Source organism: Parambassis ranga, chromosome 16 (assembly GCF_900634625.1).
Source record: "Parambassis ranga chromosome 16, fParRan2.1, whole genome shotgun sequence".
NCBI classification, from domain to species: domain Eukaryota; kingdom Metazoa; phylum Chordata; class Actinopteri; family Ambassidae; genus Parambassis; species Parambassis ranga.
In genome coordinates this window covers 18926263-18951580 of record NC_041036.1, presented here as the reverse complement: position 1 = coordinate 18951580, position 25318 = coordinate 18926263, and the positions used below count along the sequence as shown (strand labels likewise).

Sequence of the window (25318 nt, the reverse complement as noted above, 5' to 3'; positions counted from 1 at the left end):
CACAAATCCTCCACCCTATCAGCCACAGATCTTCAATCCCTCCTCACTCTCCTCATAATCCATTTTTGCAAGCACCCATCTGTGCAACATAAAGCAGCCACATAGATATTGACTTCCCAGCTGGTTATAGAGAAATGCAGGAAGTGGTTAATGAAATGACACAAGCAATGGAACAGCTGACATTCAGAGTGAGAGTCAACTGAAACAACAACACCAACTGTCAGACCTCTCTAAAAAGATGTCAGAGAACACCGAGCTAGCAGTTCATATTAACAAGTTTTATATTAAGCAAGAGTTAAGCTTTACATTTTTTACTCATTAAGGTCAACAAAAGGACAAACAAAAGAGGAAGATGGAGCAACTTCATGCGTCAAAAGAATGAGGCATGCCAAGAGGCTGAGGACCAGCCTGTGCACCAACGAAGGGTGGAGCAAGTCTAAACCATGGTGCTGCCCCAGCTACAGTTAATCAATCAAACGTTATTAAGCCTATAGTATGGTAATGTATGTGTAAGGAAAATCTTGATCCTTTTCTGGGACGTTGGTTACAGTTAACTGCTTGCAGCCTGTAATTTTCTGAAGAGAAAAGGTCTTTGTACAAGCTAAACTTGTTCCAATAAATTCTCAACTGAGAAAGAGTTTTTTTACTGGAGGTCTTTTATCTTTTCCAGTAGTGTTGCCAACAAACACGTTGACAACACACAGCCTCATTGTATTTAAATACAATAACATCATGAAACATCAGTCTCTATAAATCACAGATATTGAAATTACGTAGATGTTGTTATATTTACAGACAGTCCTTTAATTTATTTTCAGTTTGACTGCAGTCTTTAAAGAGTTAAACCCTTCTTCTTGCAGATCCATGGTTTCTTCTCATTACAGCTCACTGATCTCCATTCATTACTAGAGGGAGAAACTACACATTGACCTTCAGTTGCAGGAAGTTGTTGTATCCAGGAGCTGAAGAATAAACATGACAGTTACATAAAGTCTGATACTTTTTACACTTCAAAGTGTTCATGAATGTGTCTCTTACAGATCAGTCAGATCATTTCCATCCACCCACTTCCATTTCCCATCTTCAACTCTCAGACCAAGCCAGTATCCATGATCTACTTCTCCTATGGGCCAACTGTGATCACTGACTAATCTCTAAAGACAACAGAAAGAAAGTTATCAGGAACACTATTTGATTTGATTTATTTGATTTGAATAAACAAACTGTGATGTAAGGACTTCATATCATATAGACTGTCAAATATATACATGTGTTTTCTAGTTACCTTTTCAGCTTCATTAACTACAACAACCAAATCTGACATCTTCCCTCTGCAGTCTTCTCGAGCTTCTTCCCAGCTTCTCTGATCAGGAGGTGCAGGATCATTAACATCATAACAGATGGACCCAGAGGGCAGCCAGCCATTCTGACAACTATAACACTTTCCTCCTGAAACAACAGAGACCAACTAATAACCAACATCTCTGTATGCTGATATTATTATTGGTTATCTTTGTTGATAATTATTCAGATCTGAACATACCGGCCTTTATCTTACAGTACTGATCATAGGTCCACTGAGCTCGACTGATGTTGAGCTCCATCTCTGCTGTCTCCATGTTCTCCAGTTGTGCTGTTAGGTTCTTTTTGTCCGTCTCCAGCTGCTGGTTCTTCAGTTGAAGGTTGTGGAGTTCTGTGATCAGCTTGTCGTTGGTTGCAGCAATGACAGAGGTAACTACAGTCAAACACAGAGTCAGATGTTGGAGGTGAGCTGACAGGCTGCAAGTTCATAAAAACAACAAGTTTGACTCAAACTAGGAGTTAGATGAATTGTGTTTTAAATCAGGGATCTTACAGAACAAGTGTGTTTGTCACAGCTGCCATAGAGTTACTATTGAGTTCATACTTACAGTAGATACGTAGGCCGATGATTACTAACAGCGTCAGCCAGCACACTGTTATTTTTGGAAAAGAGCCACTGAAGGATGGAAACTTGTGATCTGACAGGAAAAGAAGAATTTAATGGAAACATCTCAACAACATTTAAAAGAGCCAGAAAGACCTTTGAAGTATGAAGAAAAGGAAGTTTGTTCAACATTCACATGTCCAACTTCCATTAATGTCACTCTGTAACAAAACAATAACACATTTGTGAACACTGCCTTCATAATGTACCTGCAGTGCTTTCCCTTTTCTCCACAGTGCATGCAGCTGCATTATAATAGTCAGCATCTTCCTCAATCTCCTCTGAAACACACATAAACACTCATGTCAGCATCTCAGAATGAACAATGTTAGATTTAGAAGAGCTGTAACCACCGGTTATTTACCTACTGAAAGATAAAAACACTGTAAAGTTTGAATGTGTAAAGTTTAAAGTGTCTTACCTGCAGAAGAAGAAACATTTGGGTTTTTCAAAGAAGCAGCCATTGTTGTTGTTTGTCTGTTCAATTTGAAAAATTCATCAAGTTCACAATCAAACAATTTTGAACAGAAGAGAAACGTTACAGATTGCAGTCTGACCACTTTATATTTCACAGATGTGTGGTTTTTAGTTCTGCTTTAAAGATGACGACAGAGGCTGCTTTCAGGAATTTCCCATAAGGCCAAACAGCACTAACGTGAGCAAACAGTATTTATTCATCAGGGACTAAACATTAAAAAAGAAGTTAGTTCCTCCTTTTTGAATTTGATGTTGTGTGTGTGTGTGTGTGTGCGCCCTCCTTTAGGATTGCCTGCCCCACCCTAATGTGTGTGCCCTTAAATGGAAACTCTGAGCTGACCTAATGTGAGATGGAAAAACTCTGAGTTTCTGGTTTCAGTATAGCTGATTAGCATTAGTTCAATCAACTCTGAGAGTGTTGATATGAGTTAAGCACCTAGGGAAAAAAAAGAAAAAAAACACATTTCACCATGGCAACAGACACTAATATAAAAGAGGTCATGGTCATAGAATGTGAACATATGTTTATAAATGATTAACATGGCTGTAGGGGCGAGGCAGAAGAGGTGCTTGCTTGAGACAGTGTGGAGGTTATTATAAATTACTCTTTTGGTGAAAATGAGTGAAATATTTAAACTAAAATTCATTTTCATGTAGGTGCAAAATCCACAGCTGAAAGACAGACATGAGTGCAACTAAAAATTAAATAAAGTCAGTTAAGCATAATATCAAGGCTGTTCCTCACTTTATAACATCTGACATATTAAAAAGTAAATATCACAACAACAATATCAGAAACTAACAGAAAAAATGTCAGGGTTTGTAAGATGGCGGACACAAATGCAAACTTAGCCGGAGGTAAAAGTAAACTCTTTAATTCAGTCCAAGGTTCAGTACACAGAAAAGCAGTCGGCAAGGCGAAGGTACAAAAGGGCTCAAGCAAAAGCGATTGTCAAAATCCAGTCATGGTCAATGCACAAGAAATCCAAAAAACACTCGAAAGATACTCAGGAAAACACTAACGCTTCAGGCTGCTTGAGATGGCTGGCAGGTTAGGATCACTCACAGAGCGAACTGGCAACAAGAGGGAGGAAACACCCAGACTTTATACAAAGGAGGGAGGGAAGACAATAGGACACAGGTGAGGCACATTAGGGCGGAGCAGGTAATCAACGGGAGGGGGAGGGAACACACACGAGGAAGGGGAAGTCAAAACACCAGAAATAAGAGGGAGAACAGTGACTAAAAAATAAAACAGGAAATAACTGGTAAAACTAGAACTAAATAAAAGTCCTGGCTGAGACCATGACAAAATGTTGCTTTTGTACCTGTAGATGATAAAAAACAGACCAAATGCAGCGCGAATTATTAGTGTTGATTTGACAGGGTGGTACATTGTACTTATATTCTATATTTCTATTTTCTGTAAATCATGTCTATAGTGTTTAATTTTGACCATTACAGGTATATGTTAGTATGCTGAGTGTCTGTACATTGCTGCTGTAATAGCGAAATTTCCCACCTTGGGATGAATAAAGCATTTCTATTCTTTTCTATTCTGTAATTCTGAAGTCATTGCAATATGGTTTAAAAAAATCCAGTTGTGGACATCCCAACATAAATGTAACTCCCTGTGAACTGATGCAGCCTCTTCATCTGCATGATCCTCCACAAAAGAACATGTCAGTTGATCATTACACACTCAGTCTGCAGAAAATGTGCCAGACTCTAAATATAAGTTACCTCACATTAACTCTTTCTCGGGTTTGACTTACCTCCCTTATTATAATGTTACAGCTGAAGTTTCCCTCATTTCAGACTGAACAACAACAGAGTTTATACACAGTGGAGAATCATTTCAAAATTTAACTTAAACGAAAAATGCCTAAAAAACAGCAGAATGACAGAGGTATCTGAATCAACAGGTTAAGACTAAGGTGAATCCAATAGAACACTAAGAATTGACCAGTGTCATTCATGTTCATCATGTTATGTGTTTGTTTTGATATTTGTTGTATGACTTGCTCTGTACTTTTACTACGTGTTTGTCCTGCAATAAAAAAAAGAATTTACCAGGAAATACTGACAGGAACATGTGACGACAAATGCAGCAACAAACTAACAAGAAGTGAGGCGACACAAACACAGGACAAGTACGCAGCAGCAGAGACAACAGGACACAGCTAAATTATGTCAGACTGGCAGGCAGGTAATTACACAGACAGGAAACATGACGACAGGAAGTGAAGTCATCTGAAAAGAGAACAAAGCAGAGTACGTTGCACCACAGACTGTCCATGAGTGGACTGATGCTTTAATCCAGGTCTGGAAGGAGATCCCTCAGGAGAACATCCACCGCCTCATCAGGAACATGTCCAGGTGTTGTTGGGAGGTCATACAGGCACATGGAGCCACACACACTACTGAGCCTCATTCTGACTTATGTTGAAGAATTTCCACTCAAGTTGGATCAGCCTGTGATGTGATTTTCACTTTTATTTTGAGTGTGGTTCCAAATCATGACCTCCATGGGTTAATAATTTTGATTTACATGTCAAGGTTCAGTGGCAAGGTTAGGACACAAGTGCAGGACAGGAGCAGTTCACAGTCAACAAAGTCTTTATTTTCTCCAGGCAGTCAGGTAACAAAGATAATTCCTCAACTTGGAATTAATTCAAAAGTACAAGTACTTCATGGCTTGGCTTTACTAAGAATACAGGGCAAACACAAAAGTTCTTCATAGCTTGGCTTAACTAAGAGTTTATAGCAAAAAATAATAGATTCTTCTTAGCGTTGGTTTCAAAAGGAGTTCAAGAAAACAAGGTTTTACCATGGCTTGAAGTCATAAATACACAAAGGCTGGCAAGAAACAGACAGACGACACAAACCCACAAAGACACAGAACACACTGACACCGAGTGAAGGGAAGACACACAAAATATACAGAGGAACAGGGAAGACAATGAGACACAGGTGGCACACATTAGGGAGGAGCAGGTAATCACCAGAAACACAAGGAAATCAAACTCACAGGGACACAAGGGGAAACACCAACCAAGGACTTTCAAAGTAAAACAATAAGTACGAGACACTGAAAACATAACTAAGATGAACATTACCTACAGCTAACAATGACACAATAACAGAACACAGGTTAACCCAGAGACCAAACCTAAGAGGACAACATAAAAACAATCAGACAAGCTGAAACAGAATCGAAGTCCTGACATTATATTGATCATTTTTATGTTATTTTGTTCTCAACGTATTCTACTATGTAATGAGATAAGATTTTCAACTGGAATATTTCATTCATTGAGATAAGGAGGTGTTATAGTGTTCTGCCAGTTTGAATGAAGAATTTACACATAAAAAACAGCAACAAAGTGCAGCATTTTATTCACTAAAACAAAGATTATCTTCTTTACAGATATAACATGAAGTGATATGAAAATCCTCTTTGCATCAGCTAGAAATACTAAAGACTAAAAGTCCTGCAGCGCCCTCTGCTGGCAGCAACAATGTAAAATGTTTCTGTGAAACAGGGCACTGATCAGTCCTGTTGGTCCCTTCATCAATCTGCTCCAATACAAAGTGTCAAAGTTCAGCTCTGAAGATTCAAAGTTATTCAATAATATCATAAACACTGAGAGCCTGCCACTGTTTGTCTTTCATGCTGCTGTCAGCAGTCACAACACAAACAGCATGTACACATTGTGTATATTCACACAGCACAGACACACACAGCCTCATTCTATTTAAATATATATGAATACAATAACACTGTGAAAGAGCAGTCTATATATCACCGATATTAAACTTATGTAGTTGTTATATTTACAGACAGTCCTTTAAGTTTTTTTCAGTTTGACTGCAGTCTTTAAAGAGTTAAAGCCTTCTTCTTGCAGATCCATGCTTTCTTCTCAGTACAGCTCACTGATTTCCATCCTTCATTTTGGACAGAAACTGCACATTGACCTTCAGTTGCAGGAAGTTGTTGTATCCAGGAGCTGAAGAATAAACATGACAGTTAAATAAAGTCTGATACTTTTTACACTTCAAAGTGTTCATGAATGTGTCTCTTACAGATCAGTCAGATCACTTCCATCCACCCACTTCCATTTCCCATCTTCAACTCTCAGACCAAGCCAGTATCCATGATCTACTCCTCCTATGGGCCAACTGTGATCACTGACAAATCTCTAAAGACAACAGAGAGAAAGTTATCAGGAACACTTAAATATTTGATTTGAATAAACAAACTGTGATGTAAGGACTTCATTTCATATAGACTGTCAGATATATACATGTGTTTTCTAGTTACCTTTTCAGCTTCATTAACTACAACAACCAAATCTGAAATCTTCCCTCTGCAGTCTTCTCGAGCTTCTTCCCAGCTTCTCTGATTAGAAGGTGCAGCGTTGTTAATGTCATAACAGTTGGACTCAGAGGGCAGCCAGCCATTCTGACAGCACTGCATCTCTGCTGTCTCCATGTTCTCCAGTTGTGCTGTTAGGTTCTTTTTGTCCATCTCCAGCTGCTGGTTCTTCAGTTGAAGGTTGTGGAGTTCTGTGATCAGCTTGTCGTTGGTTGCAGCAATGACAGAGGTAACTACAGTCAAACACAGAGTCAGATGTTGGAGGTGAGCTGACTGGCTGCAAGTTCATAAAAACAACAAGTTTGACTCAAACTAGGAGTTAGATGAATTGTGTTTTAAATCAGGGATCTTACAGAACCAGTGTGTTTGTCACAGCTGCCATAGAGTTACTATTGAGTTCATACTTACAGTAGATACGTAGGCCGATGATTACCAATAGCGTCAGCCAGCACACTGTTATTTTTGGAAAAGAGCCACTGAAGGATGGAAACTTGTGATCTGACAGGAAAAGAAGAATTTAATGGAAACATCTCAACAACATTTAAAAGAGCCAGAAAGACCTTTGAAGTATGAAGAAAAGGAAGTGTTTGTTCAGCCCTCACATGTCCAACTTCCATTAATGTCACTCTGTAACAAAACAATAACACATTTGTGAACACTGCCTTCATAATGTACCTGCAGTGCTTTCCCTTTTCTCCACAGTGCATGCAGCTGCATTATAATAGTCAGCATCTTCCTCAATCTCCTCTGAAACACACATAAACACTCATGTCAGCATCTCAGAACAAAATGTTAGATTTAGAAGAGCTGTAACCACAGGTTATTTAAGCTGAAAGATAAAAACACTGTCAAGTTTGAAACTTTAAAGTGTCTTACCTGCAGAAGAAGAAACATTGGGGTTTTTCAAAGAAGCAGCCATTGTTGTTGTTTGTCTGCCAAACACGTCTGAAAGCTAAAAGAGAAATGTTACAGATTGCAGTCTGGCCAGTTTATATTTGACATACATATGTGGTTTTTTTGTTCTCCTTTAAAGATGATGACAGAGTCTGCTTTCAGATATTTCCCATAAGGCCAAGCACCACTAACATGTCAACAAACTAACAACAAACAAACAAGTATTTATTCATCAGGGACCAGTAACAATGAACACAAACATTGAAAATGTTCAAAAGTCAGTTTCTTCTTTTTTAATTCTATGTTTTGTTTTGTGTGTTTAAACCTAATAAACATCATGTTTTTAGAGTAGGTCTTAATATGAGGCAATCAACTCGCGTCACTTTCTGTCAGGTTTCCTCCCTGTGGTTTGTTTCATTTCGCACTTCCTGCCAGAGCGTCTTGTGTTGTTACCGAGCATTTCCAGCCTTGTTTTTCAAGTTTGATTCTAGTGCTCTGACCCAGATCAGCTTTGTTTTTTTGTTTTTTGTTGGTCTTGCTGTTTTGACCCTGCTACTGATCTAACACTGTCAAACACGGTGGTGGAGGGATGATGATTCGTTCTTGTTTTACAGCCACAGGATCTGGACACCTCACAGTCATTGAGTGGACCATGAACTCCTCTGTTTACCAGAGTGTTCTAAAGACAAATGTGAGTCCATCTGTCTGACTGTTAAAGCTTGGTGGAAATTGGCTCATACAACAGAACAAAGCTCCAAAGCACAGCAGCTAATCTACATGAGAATGACTGAAAATAAAATAATCAAGGTTTTGAAATGGTCTAGTTAACCACAGGCACTATCCTGTGTTGTGTTTTGACCTTTTAGTTCACAGTTGAGTATTCTACTTTAAGTGAAACTTTTACATGGCCTCGTCAAACATCTTATACTTTGCATAGCATAGTCTACTAGTTGAGGACATGTGTGCAAATCTTGAAAATCAAAGTTTCAGGCAATTTAAGGGACGGTCTGTCACACAGTATGTGTGTATATATTTTCTTCATGGTGCCTGCTTTGTGCAACAATTCTCAGACCCACACAAAGCACATAATCACAACCAATGTGTGCATCTCCTGAATGAGTGCTGCTGCTCTGAGAACAGTCTGGTTTTCATTTTGTGTTGCGTAATATATGGGACCCCCGCAGTGGTTCTAAATGAGTGCCATGTCTGTAGAAAGTCCATTCAATGATTCACACTTGAATTACCAGAATTCCTGGTACCTGAATCAAACAATGAATTTCACATGCACCATCATTACCTTCAGAGATGGCAGAATGTCAAAACTTCTGGGGTTGACATATATTCATAGCCCCCCAAGGATGGATCCCACAGACTTTGGTAGAGCCTGGCCTCTCTGTCTCTATAGCTCTGTCTTTACTTATTGGACTGGCCCAAAGTTAACTGCTTTATATTCTCAGTCTTTGTGTTAAAATACTTTCCAGAAGCTATTTATTGTGCCAGTTTTCTGCAACAAATTCTGACCCCCTAGGTTACCAATAAAGCCCATAATCACCACCAGATGCTTCATCCCTTGGATTGAATTTCTCAGAATAAGGCTCCTGCTCTGAGACCAGTTTGTCCCTCACTTTGTGTAGAGCATCCTTTTGATATTTGACCTCAGCAGTGGTCCTAAATCAGTGCCTTGTTTGTAGAAACTCCATTCGAGGACTCGTACTCCACCTCCTAAGCATAGCAGAGACCCAAACCTCTCCAGGATTTGTCCAACAGCCCGAGACTGTTGTTGAGATCCCCGAGAGCCATGAAGCATTTATGGTTGGTGGTTTTGGGTTTGCTGCTTTTTTCTATACAGCAGGTACACAGCTGGGGAGATGACAGGTCAAGCTGCAAGCCGGTGACGGCCAGCTTTTGTCAAGGTGTGGGGTACACCACTTCGCTCCATCCGAGCGGAGTCCAAGGCTTCACCCTGCAGCAAATTCAGCAGATCGTGGAGACAAAGTGTTCACCTGACATCGCCACTCTCATGTGTCGTGTTGTCATACCTGAGTGCAGCACCACGGCGGATGACAGCAGGGTGAAGCCCTGCCGGCGCCTATGCGAGAAGGTCAAGACAGACTGCGAGTCTGCCCTCAGAGTGAAGAGGCTCACCTGGCCGTCAAAGATCCGATGTGAAACCTTACCAGAAAGCAACTGTGTGGAGGTTAGTATTTAAAATGTCAACTCTTGAGTTTGAATTTTTTATTGTGCTTGTTTTTACATATGTTATAGACAGGCTTGTGTGACTTTGGGCTGAACCTGCACAATAAAAAGCCCTGTGCATGCCCTATGCATGACAGAATGCATGCAGAGAGAACGCAGCATTTAGCACTACTAGCAATCAGACCATGGACTGTGTGGTGATCTGTCAGATTTTTTTTTTTTTGTTTTTTTGGTGTCCCAACCTCACCAGAAGAACATAAAGAGCTGATAATGCAACCAAGCAGCAACGACTGGTGTTAAAAAATGAAGCAGAAGTGGTTAAAAAAACACCCTGTGGTGATCAATCCACATCCTCCATGTTAAAATGCAGAAATAAACATGTTTACAACCTGGTACAAAAATTCATGTATAAATATTAGTTTTGCATAATTAAGAGCATGACCAATTTGAGTGAAAAGTGTATGTCAACTCATGTCTGCATTGCCCTCCCACCTCAGCTCCACACAACTAACCTGGAGTTTAGATCCTAACAGGGGGTCAAAAATGAAGTGCAGAATATGGACAAATCCTGGTTTCAATTTATTAAAAGGAGAAATGTCCAAAAAGACTACTTTTTGTTTTTTTTTCCCTCCTTTTAGAGACAAAGCAACCCTTCTACTTCATCATGTCAGACAATCACCGTCCCGCTCTGCAGAGACCTGCATTATACAGAAACCACTCTGCCCAACGTTCAAGGTCACAACACACAAGAGGAGGTTGGCCTGACCGTGCAACAGTTTGCCCCACTTGTAATGGTGGGCTGCTCCCCTTATATGAAGCCATTCATTTGCTCTGTCTACATGCCTAAATGTGTGCCGGGAAGACCTCTGCCAGCCTGCAGATCCTTCTGTGAGAAGGCGAGATTCGGCTGCGAGACATTGATGAACAGGCTAGGCTTTCAATGGCCTGATACTTTAAAGTGTGAGCTATATCCCACAGAGTCCTGCGAAGAGGTATGATTCAGCTGAACAACAGGTTGAAAAAGAACACATATATTCATATAGTAAACTGCTTTTGTTCATCCAGGCTCCAGCTATCGGTTCAGCTGACCCTTCTTCAGGATGTCAGCCAATCACCGTGCCAATGTGCAAGGACCTGCCTTACACACAAACTGTGCTGCCCAACTTCCTCAGCCACAGGACTCAGGAAGATATAGCCCTAGAGATAAATCAGTTTATCCCGCTGGTAAAAGTACAATGCTCCCCTCATCTGAAGCCGTTCTTGTGCTCTGTCTACACACCAGAGTGTGTAGCAGGGAAACCTCGAGCTCCCTGCAGGACGTTGTGCGAGCAAGCCCGATCTGGCTGCGAGCCACTGATGAACAGGTTTGGCTTTCAGTGGTCTGCCAACCTCAAGTGTGAATCTTTTACCACAGATACCTGTGAACATGTAAGTCTGAGCAGCTACCCACACAATACACACCCAGCCTCACCTGATGATTGTCGAGAAGGTTAGCAAGCTAATGACTGGCTGACTGGTCTTAAGTTGTGTTTCTTATTCCGTCTCCAGTACGGCGTGAGCAGCAGCGGGGGGATCTGTGAGCCAATCAGCATCCCGCTGTGCCAGGACCTCTCCTACAACCAGACCATCTTTCCAAACCTGCTGGGTCACACCAGTCAAAGAGAGGCTGTCATGAAGATGTCGTTTTTCAACTCCATAGCGCAGACCGTGTGCTCCGTGGATATACGCATGTTCCTGTGCAGGGTGTACGCCCCCGAGTGTGTGGCTGGGCAAGTGCAGCGGCCCTGCAGGTCATTCTGCGAGAAAGCCAGGCGGGGCTGTGAGGGACTGATGTCCAGTTTCGGTGTTTCCTGGCCAGAAGAGCTGCAGTGTAACTCCTTCCCAGAGGAAATGTGTGTATCAGTAAGTTACTGATCACAAAGGAGTGTCATTATTAATTGAAACACTGCATTTTGTCTGGCTGTCTTTACATAACTGTTTTTGTCTTTTTCAGGAGGACAGAAGGCCTGATGTAAGTGTTTTCAGCTATAAGAATGTTAACACTACACTAACTCCACACCATCTTCTTAGATTTGCACGTGCATCTAAGAAAGTTCCTGTGCATGCACAAACACACAAACTATTATATTCATTAGAAAAGCTTAGTTATAATTTAAGTATAAAGCGATAATAAAGAGGAAATTTGTATCAAATATGTAATTTTGTGATTTCTGGAGACTCACTAAAAGGGCTTAGACCACAGGTTGGGAAACACATTTTTTAAAGAACGCCTCTTTTTAACGTAACTTGCACATGTATTGTGTTTTATGGTGGCTTTAACGCATCACGTACAGTACGTAGAAAAATATAATAAAGCAACAAAGCAATTCTGATTCATCATAAATGTACTCACCGAAATAGTATGATGTGATAGCTCTATACTAGTGCAACAAGTGGTTAAAAAATCCATGCTGAATCTTAAATTGACACACAAGACTCTACATTCACTATAAAAAGTAGTGAACAGTGATATAGTGTTAACATTGGTTCTTGTTCCCAGATGCTGATCGCTGAAGATGTTGTTGCTAAACTAAATGCTGCTGGATATTCTGTTCGTGGACAATGTCAGTTTATTTTCCACATATTTTATCAACACATTCTCATCAGCTGAATGTTCAACACTCAAATCTGTTTTGTTTTGTTCTTTAAATTTAGCCCTTACTCTCAAGACGGCTCGCCTCCTGCTGACCCTCATGGATGCATCCTTTTGCTGTGTGTCACCACCTGCAGCTCCCTGCATGCAGAAAACAGAACAGACAGCTCTCACTGGTGAATTAGAAATGAGTGGGAGAAGCTATTTTGCATAGGATGCAATGAGTTGCCAAGGTATTTAACCTAGGTTCATTAATGCTCTTTAACAAGAACGTTCAGGCAGATAAGACCGGAGACCTGAATGTGGTGGAGTACTTCAAACTGGAGCACTATGTGGCAGGGGTCAGGAGAGAGTATGTGGAGAGCTCAGAGAGCAGGCATCCAGCCTCTGTCACTCAGAGCCAGATGAAAAGGGCTTTGGCAGCCCATGGTATGAAATCATAAACAACTGAGTTCTAGTTCTCTCTAAGTTTACATTTTATTTTGACTTATTATTGTCTTTGTGATGCAGAATTTAATCTAGATGATGAAACCTTCAGAGTTCTCTGGCTGGAATATGGCTCCCAAGGTGGGATTGAATATGACAAGTATGTAGCAGCCATGACCAGACTTCAGATTCTCAAAGGTAAACAGAACACAGTAAAGATCACATTGGCTTTATCTGTGTGTGCGTACACTCCATATTCGGCTTAATGCTAAAGAATGCTTTATTTTGATGCCAATAACAAGTTTTATTATAGCTTGTCTGAATGGTTAGAAAGTTGAAGAATTATCAGAGCCCCTTTTTGAAAATGATTATAATAAGATTACTGAAAACATTTGCAAATAATTTAGGTTAATTCCAGCTAGTTTAAACTGGGGAAAAACAGTTTTAAATGATCTGCTTCCTTGTTCAGATCGTTTCCTGGCCCATGTGTTGAACTTGCCATGTGATTGTGTAGTCGCCAGATTCACTTTCAAGCAGGTGAGTTTATTAAAGGTAGAATCAACAGAATACAGCAGCAGCTGTACATAAAGGAGCGGAGCAACTAAAAATAATTATTAATGTGTCAATAAAACACTTGAAAATATTACATATTATACCTTGGTAATTCATATCTACACATTTGATGTATAAAAGTGAATTAGGTGAGTTCTTAAAATGGCAACATCTGCTGTCAGTGTTTTGTATTACATTCAAGCCAGAATTAAGAACAAGTCAAGTTCAGTTTTCCGACAATGTTTTTTTTAAAATGTGTTTCCTTTTATTCTTTTCAGTTCATGAAATCAGCCGTAGTCTGAAGATAAAGCAGGAACAGAGGGATGTCCATCCATCATTTTCACTAACCATCAAAGTACACAAATGTAAACTCAGAATTAATCTTGACTTTTTTAAGCAATTCACTTTTAAAATGTAAAATTATTAATATTGATATTGATAAAACTGACAAAAATGCATCAAATGTACGTAATAAAAACGTTTTAAAAATGCATATATACTGTATATTGTATGAGAAAATAAAACCACAAGCACATGTGAATATTGCATCTATGATTAGAAGATGAAGACTGGATATACAGTCTTTAAATACATGGTAAATGCACAGACTTTCAAACAATCTTTAACATATATTGCATGTGTAAATATATACAGATATACAATGAGACCAAAAGTAAATGGACACCATGTGCAACTTCAGTGTCTGTAAATCTTAATGCTGCTGATGATTGACACATCATTAAACAATTATCACGCCAGATTAATAGTATTAATGTATTTTGTGTTTATGGACAAACCAGTAGAGAATGTCCTAAAAATGTTCCTGTTTCCAGACTAAGAGTTCCAAACTTCAATTTATTGATTTAATTGTTACAGCTTTAGAGCACTATAGACTATACACGTCATTTAATTAAATTCACATAGGGTGTCCACAGAGGTTTATTGCTCATCACCAGGGGTCGCTATTTAACACCACAATTCCAAATTCAACAAAATTGTCTCTCAAATCAGCATCCTGATCCAGCAGATCAATGGTTCTAGGTCAGAAACTGTTTTCTGCTCGGGTTCACACCTCCACTTTTGTTATAACTGACACAAAATCAAGGAGGACCTACATTCTCTAGGCCTGACCCTAAAGGCAGGGTAGACCGGCTCAGTGAATGTGGTGTGGAAAGTGTGGAGGTGAGTCCGTTTGTCAGAGGAGACACTGAAGAAGGAAAGTGTGCCAGCATCCCAGTCCAAATACACTCCCACTCTCCTGGTGGGGGGGACATAGATGGATGCTCTTATGTTATTGTGCTGTAAAGAATAACCACCATCGGAGCACTTTAGACACCATGACTGTTTGTTTCTCCCAAGACAGCAGTCGTCAAATTCTCCTTTCCTTCTGATGCCTTTGTAAGTGACTGCCACATGAACCACTCCTTCACGCTCAACCTCCCAATAACAGCGGCCTTTCAGACCATTTGCACAGAGCAGCTGGCTCCAGTAGTCAAACCTCTCAGGATGATTAGGATGTAGTTGCTTGTGCAGACAAGCAACTACATCCTAATCATCCTGAGAGGTTTGACCACTCTGACAGTTTGAGGTTTCTCTGTGCTGTGTTTGGGTTCAGTCTGAGCTCACAGGCATCTGACACAAGACAGAGTACAATAATTTGATTTACCAAGTGCAGCTCTGCGTTTGATCTAGAGTAAATGTACCATATTTAGCAAACAAAGGTGCTTATGGATGGAATGTGTAATGCATGGACTTCCTGGATTTCCTTAAACCAGATTCCAACATCTGCACTTCATCATGGTCAAGCCTAAGGGAAAGAGTAGCATTTAGCATTTTAATATATATATATATATATATATATATATATATATATATATATATATATATATATATATATATATGTATTAATGCCCAAACCCATGGCCTTGCTGTTACCTTAGGCTGTCCAGGCAGCAGCCTGCAGTAGTAAGCAGCTCCACTCCAGCCTCTCCTGGATGATTGTAGCTCAGATCCAGCACTTTCAAATGGGAGGGATTGGAAGTGAGAGCTGAAGCCAGAGGAGCACAACCGTCTTCACTGACCAGACAGCCTGACAACCTGTGCACACCGAAATATGTTCCCATCATGTCACAAGATATTCCAGTAAAAAAAATAAATAAATTGTGGGCTGAAATCTGTCCTGAGAGTTTCCAGTGCACAGTGCGGACTCTTCAGTCCTTCACAGAGCAGCTTCACTCCTGAATGCTGCAGGTCATAATATTTAAGCACCTGAAAGGCATTTAATAATAGAATTGTCCACAATCATCAAATGCACCAGGACGGGTTGGGGGCAGTAGCTTCGTCCTTTGCACCATCTGCCTCCTAAGTCAACCCACCACTGAAGAAGTCAAACAGATGAATTATAGGAGATGCTCTGGCTCAATTTGAGCAGTGAAATAAAGTTGAGACCACGATGATCTAAAGTCTGGGTGTCAGGGAAGGAAAGTCAGGAAAATAAAGTTACTAAGTAAGTGAAGTGTACCTAATACACGATGCATAAGCATGTAAAATGAAAACATCCAGGAGTTCTGGCGTCTGAAGCCGTGTATAGAGTAAACTAGCTGTTTTTTTTTTTTTTTAGCTTTCGGAGAAAACATGTCCTCCAGTAGAGTGACTTTACTTTTAGGTTAGTGTCTCAGTTGAGATCACTGAATTAGTCTAAGTGAAGTCTAAGTGCCCCTTTTCCATAGTGTGTTGCGCTCCACACGACCATACGTGCATGTACATGTTACTAAATAGACACCATAGATAGATAACTTGATAACAATAAATAATCATTGACTAACCAAATATAATCTACAGTTTAGTCCCCTACTAAAATTAGTATTAAAAGTAGTAGAGGATTCACCTGTGCACGAGTGAATGATTCACTTGTGAACGAATGAAGGATTCACTTGTGAACAAGTGATGGATCTACTTGTGCGGCCTTCACAGCTTCACAGCCTGGCGACTTTGTAGTTGTGTGTACTCACACACAGCAAGGTCAGTGTGCAAATGGCTCTCTTCCTCTCTAACATACACACACAGTGTGTAGACACACAGTTATGTGCTAAAATACTCCCTATAACTCCATATACAAGCCAGAAACTACAGTACATGAGCACAGGCCTGCAGGTAAAGGGTTAATAGGGTCATCAGGTTGTTAACTGTAAAAATCAATCAATCAATCAAAAATCAACTGTAAAAATTTTACCTCCTACCAACAGGGTAAACCACCAACAATCAAGAATGCATGATTATGTAGTGCCATGGCTGTGCAGTCAAAAAAAGTGTGGTTATAATGGAAGTCTATGGGACAAAAATGTCCACGAACAACACGTAAGGGAGAAGAAATGAAAATCCAATGCAATAAAGTCAATGTTGTTACTAATGTTTGACATGACCAAGACTATAATAAAGGTTAAAAAATCCAGTCCACATTCACCTTTTCTATTAAAAATTAGCCATTTTGTGTGTTTTTTTTCCCATTTTCAGCACCACCCCTTATGAAATTAGTGATTAAAGAGTTAAAATCCTGGGGGAAAATGATTTTTTCACTACTACAGAACTGAAGTTAATTAAAAGGTCTATGCAAAAAAAAAAAAAATATTTATCTGATATATTTTTATCAGTTAGAGTTAGAGGACGTTTTTGTCCCGAACAACACGAAAGGGGGTAAAATTTGTAAATCTGTTAAATTTTTCTCACAGTGTACTGTTGACCAATGAAAAATGCACTGGGGGCAAGTTGTGCCACAAAACCACTTTTTTTTCTAAAGCTATATTTCTCAAACAGTTTATTTAAGATCCAAAGTGATTGCTCCCAGGGATGCACAATATCCTAAACTATATGTACATATGTTAGTTGGAGGCATTCCTGTAATCCGCTTGTGTAAATGGCACTTTACACAAAACTGGCACCTTACCCCACTCTCCCCTAGTGTATTTTATAGTATATAATAACTGTTTCATCTTGCTTGACAACATCAACAACCTGCCATGTTTGTTCTCTGTAATGAAGTTTGTGCATGTTTGTTCCTCTCTCTCTCTAATTCATCCTCTCTGTCCTGTGTACCTCTTCTTTTTCTTGAATTGAAAGTTTTATAGAGGTAAATGATTTTGTGCTGTTAGTGTTTGGCTGACTTACTCTGAAAAGGTTTTAAAATTCACAGGTTCACCCATAGAACAGTCACTTGGCAAAGACTTTGAAATTGGCCTGATAGGAACAGAAGAATATGTGTCATAATAAGCTGCAAATACTGTAACAAATCAATAACTGCATCAATTTTTTAGTCCATAGGAATGCAGTAGTGATTGATCCAGATACACTAGCACCTATTTCTTCAACTTTTGTTAATTTTTTGTTAAAAATTGTTAAGTGTTCGGTGTATTTTCTGTTCATGTAGTAAAAGTGAGATTTGCAGTTCAAAAGTCAGTGTCACAACAACAAAGTACTGGTATGCAATAAAAATAAAAAATGACACCCTCACATGATGTGACATTTCAAGTAATCAGAGTACACATTTTTTTTACACATAAAGTTTGACAGCAGTGCTTTTGTGTAATTCTGCATGATTTCTTTTCTTTTTACTTCTGAGTTGTAGTCTTACTGTCCTGTTCAGCACCCATGGAGAGAGGGACTCCAGCTACTTTCTCTTCAGGCTTACTCATGCTGAAACCAGCACTTGTAGGTTCAAACAGGTTGTGTTAGCAGGATAGTTGTATTAAAACAAAACAAACCAAAGAATTATATTAACAAGTTACTGAAGTTTAAAGAAAAAGATCACCAAAGTTGTTCAGATGTTGGTTAGAACAGAATTATTGCTTTTAATCTGTATGAAACTCAAATATCTTCGCTTCTGTCTGCTGCCTGTTTTGTGATTTTCGCTTGATAACCGACGTAATGTCACGCAGTGCCACATATATTGGACAGAATTATGTTATAAACCGAATAATATAATATTAATAATATTTGAAAATTCTGTACATTACCTTTTCTCCGTCTACATAAAAGCTGCGCAACGAACAGACTGAAAGTATGAGATCCAACTTCCTGGTGCGCTTTGTGTGTCTATTAGTCCTGGACAGGTGCCATAACCACACCTGTACCTTACACAAACATCAGTAAAACGTGTTTCATGAAGAAATGTTGAACCTGTAATCACACTATTTGAGGCAGGTGTAAAAGAGACAAAAGCACCTTTAAAGAATGGGGGTGAGCACACTTACTTTGATTCACACGCGTGGTTTCCTTTCAGATCCTCTCAGCTGCTTTTTGGCAGCTGATATATATATTCTCTGCTGTGTCTGCTAGCATAGTTAGCTTGGATTTTGGTTTACCTTAATTCATGTAGGGAGCATGGTCCTGTCTGTGTGGTCACAGAGAGGACTTTCAAAGTAAAACAAGAAACAGACTAAACTACAGGGAGCATCACACAGCCCGAACCACAGGATGACACAGGGAACACGAAGAGAAAACCCAAAGAATACAAAGATAACCAGTAGATCAAAAACCATAACACAGATCATGACAACACACACACCAATGCAAGGACACACACATCTCAGGTATGACAGGAAAGGACTGTCACAGTATTGTTAATGTAAATATCTTGTGTATTTGATTTAGCCTATTTTAAAATGATTACTTGATGATAAATATTTAAGACATCAACAAATAGAAAGAGTGTCCAGTCTTTAAAAATTAAAACAATAGCTTGGTGTTACCCACACATTTATCTATCTCTTATTTTAATATACAGTACAAAGACAGGATTTGTCACCAACACTGAGCTTCTAGTTTGAATACTGTACGTAGAATTATGCAAATGTTTCTGTTTCAATCATTCAGGCAAGATAATCCACCATTTTTACAGTTAGCAGTCTTAAAAGAGTACAATGCTAAAGTAGAGATTCCAAAGCAAAGAAGATGTGTTCAGAGATGTCAAAAGTAGCATATGTGCTAAAAATTACTGTCTCAAGGTGACGTTTTCTTCAGGTAGACTAACCCATCCACATTTGCCATGTTGTAATAGTAGTTAGTATCAGCCAGCAACACCTGTATCAGCAGGGACCAAATGAAAAAGCATGTAACAAGAAAAGTCAAGATTTAATATGGTCGACTACTCAGTCCTCCCGACATGTCTGGCCCAGCAGGCTGGCCTTCAGGGACCTGTGCTGCACTTAACAGGTCGCAGTTTTTCAGTTATGGTTGGTGATATCTCTTCCTCTACTGCCCCTCTGACCTGTGGTGTACAGCAGGGTTCTTTTTTGGGACCCATTTGGTTCTCCTTGTACATGCTGCCTTTAGGGTCAATTATTTTAAATCACAATGTTTCCTTTAATTTGTATGCAGATGATGTGCAGATTTATCTCCCAGTTGCTCTCTTGAGGTACACTTGAACGTCTCCACAGATGACATTGAGCTCTGGCTGTCGCAGAATTTTCTTTGCTTGAATGAGAACAAAACTCAGTGTATTCTGTTTGGCAATTCAACTCTGTCAACCAGTGTCTTTAGATTGTCCAACTGTCCTCCCGCAATTCAGCCATGTGGTTAGGATCTTGGGTGTGACAAACATGTCAATTCTGTGGTCAGGGCAAGCTTTTTTCCACTTCTGTGCTTATGCACAAGGTTCTCAACCCTTTTGAGTTGCACACCGTCAGGGACCTGCCACTGCCTATTTAGGATATTCAACTCCTGAATAGTTGCAGCTAAATATATATATATATATATATATATATATATATATATATATATATATATATATATATATATATATAGCTGCATAAACCCATGCATTTCTGAAGAAATAAAAAAAGATGCCAGCAGAGGATAGATAGCATAATGTGTTGGACTTTTAGATTTGTGTATGTCGTGAATAAATGCAAAGTGAACTTGATAACAAGAGTAGTATTGAAAGAGCAGTTGGAACATCTTCCAGTTTCCAGGCTCCTGATTTGAATACAACACTGACATTGACTGTTAACAGAAATTAACTGTTGCTTGTTAGATCAGCGTTTTACATAAATGTAAGTGTTACTTCTATCATCTCACTTCAGACACGTAACCCACATGGACGTGGGATGGACAGAAATATGATAGAATCAGTCCCATTGTCCTGAATTGTATATAAGACGATGCTGCTCTCTGCCCCAACAGACCTCTGCTCTCACTGGTAGGACCTGAGGTAATCTACTAATAATATATTTCACAATTCAATGGTGGCTTTTGTTATTCCATCTGCTTTAAAATGTGCTTAGAGTACAAGACTGTATTGATTTAATTTAAACATTTTAGGCTTTATGCAAACTTTTAAAACATGTGTAAGAAGGCTTTTCAATTAAACTTTACTTTTACTGGTTATCATATCCAAAGATTCAATTCTCAGTTTCCTTTCTCTTTTTTCTTGTGCTTTAGGTTTGGTGCAAGGATTTCTTGGGATCAGTGACTCATTTCTATTGATTTCCAGTCAACACATCAGTGGTAAGTCATATGGGCCTACTGTGTATTTTATCCATCTAAATCCTTTACACTAACACATAGCTCACACATTACACGCTACACACACTAATAAATAAGCAATATGCAACGTGAGTTAAGTGCAAAAAATAACTACCGCAGTACACAATTGGAGAAGATGGATAGCTGAGACGCCTGTAGCGCCAACCCTCCAACACTAGAACACCCCAAACAACGAACGGATATTAACAAAATAAATACAACAGAGGATAACACACACACACACACATATATGCATTTTTATCTAATTTTTTTTATATGTTGTTGTTTAAATGACAGTTAAATTGGTGGAAAAATGAGGACCCTTATCTCAGTTGGTATGATTCTTCATTTGGTAATCACAGTAAACAGTGATGTAAGTAACATACTACTTACATTTCATTTTTATTTTTTTGTCATATCACCTTTCCAGTGTTGTTTTTTAATTTTGACAAGATGCATGTGTGTTTTAAATATCCTGTTTGCAGACATTTAAATTTGGAGATATCCTTTCAACTCGCCGTTGTGCAGACTGCTTCAAGCACTTTGCTGTTTGGGTGGGTGACAGACAGTTAGACGACAAAGAGTCCGGTCAGAATATATTTCACCGTATGTATCACTCAATCTTAAACAGAATAACATATAGTTGTAATGTATTACACAAACAAAAGACCTTCCTTGGCAAGTGTGATAAGAAGATAATTATCATTTTTATCCTTGTTTCCTTTTGTTTTTCTTGTGTGTGTGTATGTAGAGGTTTTGTGAAACCTTGTTATCCTCTTTTATATTTGTTGTCCATTTGAGTGAAAATACCAGTTATCATGTATTAAAAGTAATTGTATTTTTGCAGGTCAGGGGTTGTTGAAGACTGAGTGTATTTTTGATACACTCAGCAACCCACACAACTATGAAAAAGATAATTATTTGGATGGAGCCGAAAACATTACAATTGCAACAGACCAGGAAATAACTCAACGCATCCAGGAAAAGCATCAAAACTGTTTAATGTATAATCCCACTTCCCGTAACTGTGAACACCTTGCAACTTACATCCGTTATGGAATAGCCATTTCAGAGCAGGTATGTGGCAACTTGTAGTCCAGGTATCTTTTATACTGAGCATGAATAAGTTCAAGAATGCTTTCTGCCAATAATACAATAGCTAAAATCAACCCATATTCTTTGAACCTTCAATAAAATGACGTTTCCATGTTTTGTTCACAGCGGGGCGTAATTGCTAGATATCTTTGCAAGAGGGAGGGAGGATATGAGAGCGACGCACAATCATGCGAGGCTGCTGAGGATCTACTAAAAGGTCTTGAGGAAGACTCAGCTAAAACCTGTGACCTACCCACAAATGCTGGCTAAGCTTCCAGCCGATCCTGCCAGCCTGTCTTGCTCTTTCTTGATCTTTGCATAAAGTCTTATTTGAAATAAAACATTGAGCAAGATGTGTCTCCCACTGTCCTCATTGTCTCTCATTAAGATGAAAATGAGATGATGTTAAAAAGCTGGTTGTGTCCCTTTGGTTTAGTCTTCTTCTGCCTCGTACACTCATGGTGACCTGGATAAACTAGCAGACGGAGATGATGTGTAAGTGCACCAAAGTGTGAACATGTACTCCACCAGCATGTTGTTAAGTTTGTCCTGTTGTTACCCTGAGTTCAGTATATCTTTCACAACCCATTTTCTATGTATTATATGTTTAGCAACTGCTTGTATGGCTGGGGAATCTTACATGATCATAATGTGACATTGCCTCTGTCCCTTCTTTAAAACTAATGTGAAAAAATTACATTATAACAATTTGTAACATTGTTTTATGGCTGATCTACTAAGAAGTGACCTGCTTAAGGAAAATGAAATTGTTTAAAACTATTTAATTTTTAAATTCAAACTCATCAGTCAGTCAATCACACAACAGCTTATGAAACCATCAAAGTGGATTCTGCCCTGTCTTTATACAACAGTAAATACTGATCTAAGTAACCATTTTAGTTTTATGTAATGCAAAATATAATCTAGATGATGAAAGTTGATGAAGAGGTTGATGGCAAGAAAAAAGCAAAGATATTTGTTGTAATTACGCTCGTGTTTTCTTGTCACGGTAACAATTTACAATTTTATTTCTACACACATCCAGTCACCAGGAACCATCTCTGCTTCCAAAAACCATTTACAGTCATGAGTGTATGATGATTTTCATGCAGATTACATAGGTGATCTAATCACCTATATAATCCATGGTACCACTTCACTGCTGATGTCATCAGTGTGGACACAAACTGTGTAAACAATTCTACAGAACTGTCAGGAAAACAAGCAGTCTGACACACATCAGCATGATCTGGATACATGTACATAGGAAAATGGCCATCAAAAAGTGTTTGTGCAGTACGCCCCCTGGTGTCTGTCTGCAGTATCTATTTATGTCCTAGAATATTAAAAGAACGTTTTATCTAGCATCCCTCCACACACACACACACTGTTGATAAATAAATATGCTGATTTAATTTTTTGGTTTTATCGTCATCTCTAACTTCATGTTACATCACAGGGACTGTTGAGACAAAACTTATTGTATTGTACAATTAAAAATAATCTCAAATTCAAATTAATAAATGTATTAATAATGTACTCTCACTATAACATACATCATATTTATTTCAACAAAATGCTTTGAAACATTAAAAACCAAATAATTACATTTGAGTATGTGTCACCATGGTGATGGAAAGCTGCATCCCTATAAATAGCAGGCAGCACGTTTTAAACTTTCTTTGCACCTGAGCTACTGACTGAAGCAGATCTTTGCCAAAGTCCTGAGCAAGTGCTGAAAACCCTGAATCCTGAAAGCTTGGAGATCCCAACTCTTCTTTCAACTCCACATCTTCTGCAGTGAGGACAATGACTCCCCGCCACCAGAGGTTCCTGCTGACCTTCAAGACCACCAGCGTGGACGCCCGCTATGGTAAGACAGACAGATGAAGTTTCATATATTTCTGAGGCCAAAAGAAACCTTGAAGCTAAAATTGAATGAAATGATGGATTATAAATAGATGAATCTTTAGCAGATCAGTCCTCAGAGTAACAGCCAACGTTAGACAGCATGGATCATTTTGACACACAACATTCACACACAGTCAGTGAACTGTCAGTCGAACCAGCTCAGAGCATGACTTTATTTTACATTTAAACACTGCGGATCACTATGAATGCTCCAAATGTGTTGTGTAGTTTGCTGCACTTTATAAATGATGAATCACTTTGAGATGTTCGAGCAGAATTTGTGATGAACTGTATGAAAACAAGACTTCTCATGATTCCTGACGAGGTGTCTTTGGTTTGTTTTTCTTTTCTGTCCTTGTAGGCTCTCTGCTGAGGTCCACGGTCTATAAGATGTTCCTGACCAACTTGAGGAACCGACCTCTGAGCAGTGCGGACATCCAGTCTCTGACTACAACCATCCCCAGCCTGTTCCACAGCCTTGCCACGGGCAGCAGCAGCTTCCCAGTCATTCCTTGTCGGGCAGTTCTCACGGCAAAGCAGCTGGTCTCTCTCTTCCCTGCAGCAGAGCAGCAGGAGAACACCCTTCCTCCTCTGCTCTCTGCGGGACCAGCGAGCCTGATGGCGCCGCCTGCTGGAGCTGCTGTGAGACCTATTCTGACCCCAGTTCTCCCAGACATAGCTGATCTGGGACTGCTGAAGGCGGACCGCAGAAATTCTGTCCGCACAGTCGAGCTGGATGGACGCACTGTGGTCAGGGTCATCTCCCCCGTTTACCTCAGTGAGGAGACCAGGCTGGAGAACCGGTGGAGGGTGACGGACTACAGTACAGATGGCATCGTACTGATGGCGGTCCTCTGTCGGTTCAAAGTCCCTCGCAGCGCCAAGAGGAAGACCACGGAGACCGCCTGCCATCGTCCCCCACAGAAGGGCATCAGAGTGTGACGAGTGTGAAGTTGTTATTGCTGCTGTTTGTGTTTCTGCTTCTTTGTTCTAGATACATGGAGAGAAGACAGAGACTTAAAGAAAAGCTGCACAGGTACTGATGGTGTTTGTGTAGTGTACTCATATAAATAATAACACAGCTTTAAACAGTGTTTCTGGTGATCTGCTGTGATTAATATGTGAATGTGTCCTTTAGAAGAAGAAGAGGAGGCTGAGGACTAGACACCACCTGCATTGTGTATTAATATTTTACAGTTGTTAACAAAGTTGTGTTTGTCTGACATTTGCCTTTTAGAAAGAGAGGAGACGTGAAGACCAGAAGAAAAGCAGC

The 25318-nt window shown here is 39.5% G+C and overlaps 4 protein-coding genes across 5 annotated transcripts; 2 read left to right on the top strand and 2 right to left on the bottom strand.

The window, feature by feature from the left end:
- Window positions 1-257: 257 nt before the first annotated feature.
- Window positions 258-2590, bottom strand: LOC114449150 (lymphocyte antigen 75-like). 2 transcript variants are annotated; one of them, XM_028426581.1, is made up of 7 exons: window positions 2388-2590; window positions 2176-2247; window positions 1911-2000; window positions 1544-1735; window positions 1286-1449; window positions 1039-1154; window positions 258-962 (listed from the first exon to the last, which is right to left on the bottom strand). In XM_028426581.1, the coding sequence occupies exons 1-7, from the start codon at window positions 2428-2430 to the stop codon at window positions 833-835; spliced, it is 807 nt and encodes a 268-aa protein (XP_028282382.1). In that variant the 5' UTR covers window positions 2431-2590; the 3' UTR covers window positions 258-832. The 2 variants fall into 2 exon arrangements, with proteins under 2 accessions (XP_028282382.1, XP_028282383.1); XM_028426582.1 differs by having other exon boundaries at window positions 1286-1446.
- A 3235-nt stretch (window positions 2591-5825) lies between these two features.
- Window positions 5826-9000, bottom strand: LOC114449154 (CD209 antigen-like protein C). The gene is made up of 6 exons (XM_028426586.1): window positions 7698-9000; window positions 7497-7568; window positions 7230-7319; window positions 6768-7054; window positions 6530-6645; window positions 5826-6453 (listed from the first exon to the last, which is right to left on the bottom strand). The coding sequence occupies exons 1-6, from the start codon at window positions 7738-7740 to the stop codon at window positions 6324-6326; spliced, it is 738 nt and encodes a 245-aa protein (XP_028282387.1). The 5' UTR covers window positions 7741-9000; the 3' UTR covers window positions 5826-6323.
- A 422-nt stretch (window positions 9001-9422) lies between these two features.
- On the top strand, window positions 9423-13896 carry LOC114449138 (atrial natriuretic peptide-converting enzyme-like). Its single transcript, XM_028426541.1, has 11 exons — window positions 9423-9912; window positions 10550-10903; window positions 10977-11339; window positions 11460-11813; window positions 11905-11922; window positions 12451-12514; window positions 12606-12649; window positions 12822-12972; window positions 13054-13167; window positions 13439-13506; window positions 13800-13896. Exons 1-11 carry the CDS (start codon window positions 9514-9516, stop codon window positions 13821-13823), a joined length of 1953 nt encoding a protein of 650 aa, XP_028282342.1. The 5' UTR covers window positions 9423-9513; the 3' UTR covers window positions 13824-13896.
- A 6796-nt stretch (window positions 13897-20692) lies between these two features.
- LOC114448421 (HRAS-like suppressor 2) lies at window positions 20693-22404 on the top strand. Its single transcript, XM_028425341.1, has 6 exons — window positions 20693-20725; window positions 20956-21021; window positions 21337-21412; window positions 21525-21645; window positions 21887-22116; window positions 22261-22404. The coding sequence occupies exons 3-6, from the start codon at window positions 21353-21355 to the stop codon at window positions 22402-22404; spliced, it is 555 nt and encodes a 184-aa protein (XP_028281142.1). The 5' UTR covers window positions 20693-20725; window positions 20956-21021; window positions 21337-21352.
- The last annotated feature ends 2914 nt before the right edge of the window (window positions 22405-25318 follow it).

Excerpts from the sequence above, each read along its gene's own strand:
- LOC114449154 (XM_028426586.1), bottom strand. The coding sequence starts at position 7,740 with ATGGCTGCTTCTTTGAAAAACCCCAATGTTTCTTCTTCTGCAG. Across the intron at positions 7,320-7,496 it reads GAAAAGGGAAAGCACTGCAG|ATCACAAGTTTCCATCCTTC; the intron begins GTACATTATGAA and ends TTTTCCTGTCAG. Across the intron at positions 6,454-6,529 it reads GGAAGTGATCTGACTGATCT|CTCCTGGATACAACAACTTC; the intron begins GTAAGAGACACA and ends TTTATTCTTCAG.
- LOC114448421 (XM_028425341.1), top strand. The coding sequence starts at position 21,353 with ATGAGGACCCTTATCTCAGTTGGTATGATTCTTCATTTGGTAATCACA. Across the intron at positions 21,413-21,524 it reads TAATCACAGTAAACAGTGAT|ACATTTAAATTTGGAGATAT; the intron begins GTAAGTAACATA and ends TCCTGTTTGCAG. Across the intron at positions 21,646-21,886 it reads CGGTCAGAATATATTTCACC|GTCAGGGGTTGTTGAAGACT; the intron begins GTATGTATCACT and ends GTATTTTTGCAG.
- LOC114449150 (XM_028426581.1), bottom strand. The coding sequence starts at position 2,430 with ATGGCTGCTTCTTTGAAAAACCCAAATGTTTCTTCTTCTGCAG. Across the intron at positions 1,736-1,910 it reads CATCGGCCTACGTATCTACT|TTACCTCTGTCATTGCTGCA; the intron begins GTAAGTATGAAC and ends GTTTGACTGTAG. Across the intron at positions 1,450-1,543 it reads GTACTGTAAGATAAAGGCCG|GAGGAAAGTGTTATAGTTGT; the intron begins GTATGTTCAGAT and ends CTGTTGTTTCAG.
- LOC114449138 (XM_028426541.1), top strand. The coding sequence starts at position 9,514 with ATGAAGCATTTATGGTTGGTGGTTTTGGGTTTGCTGCTTTTTTCTATA. Across the intron at positions 9,913-10,549 it reads CAGAAAGCAACTGTGTGGAG|AGACAAAGCAACCCTTCTAC; the intron begins GTTAGTATTTAA and ends CCCTCCTTTTAG. Across the intron at positions 13,168-13,438 it reads CAGACTTCAGATTCTCAAAG|ATCGTTTCCTGGCCCATGTG; the intron begins GTAAACAGAACA and ends TTCCTTGTTCAG.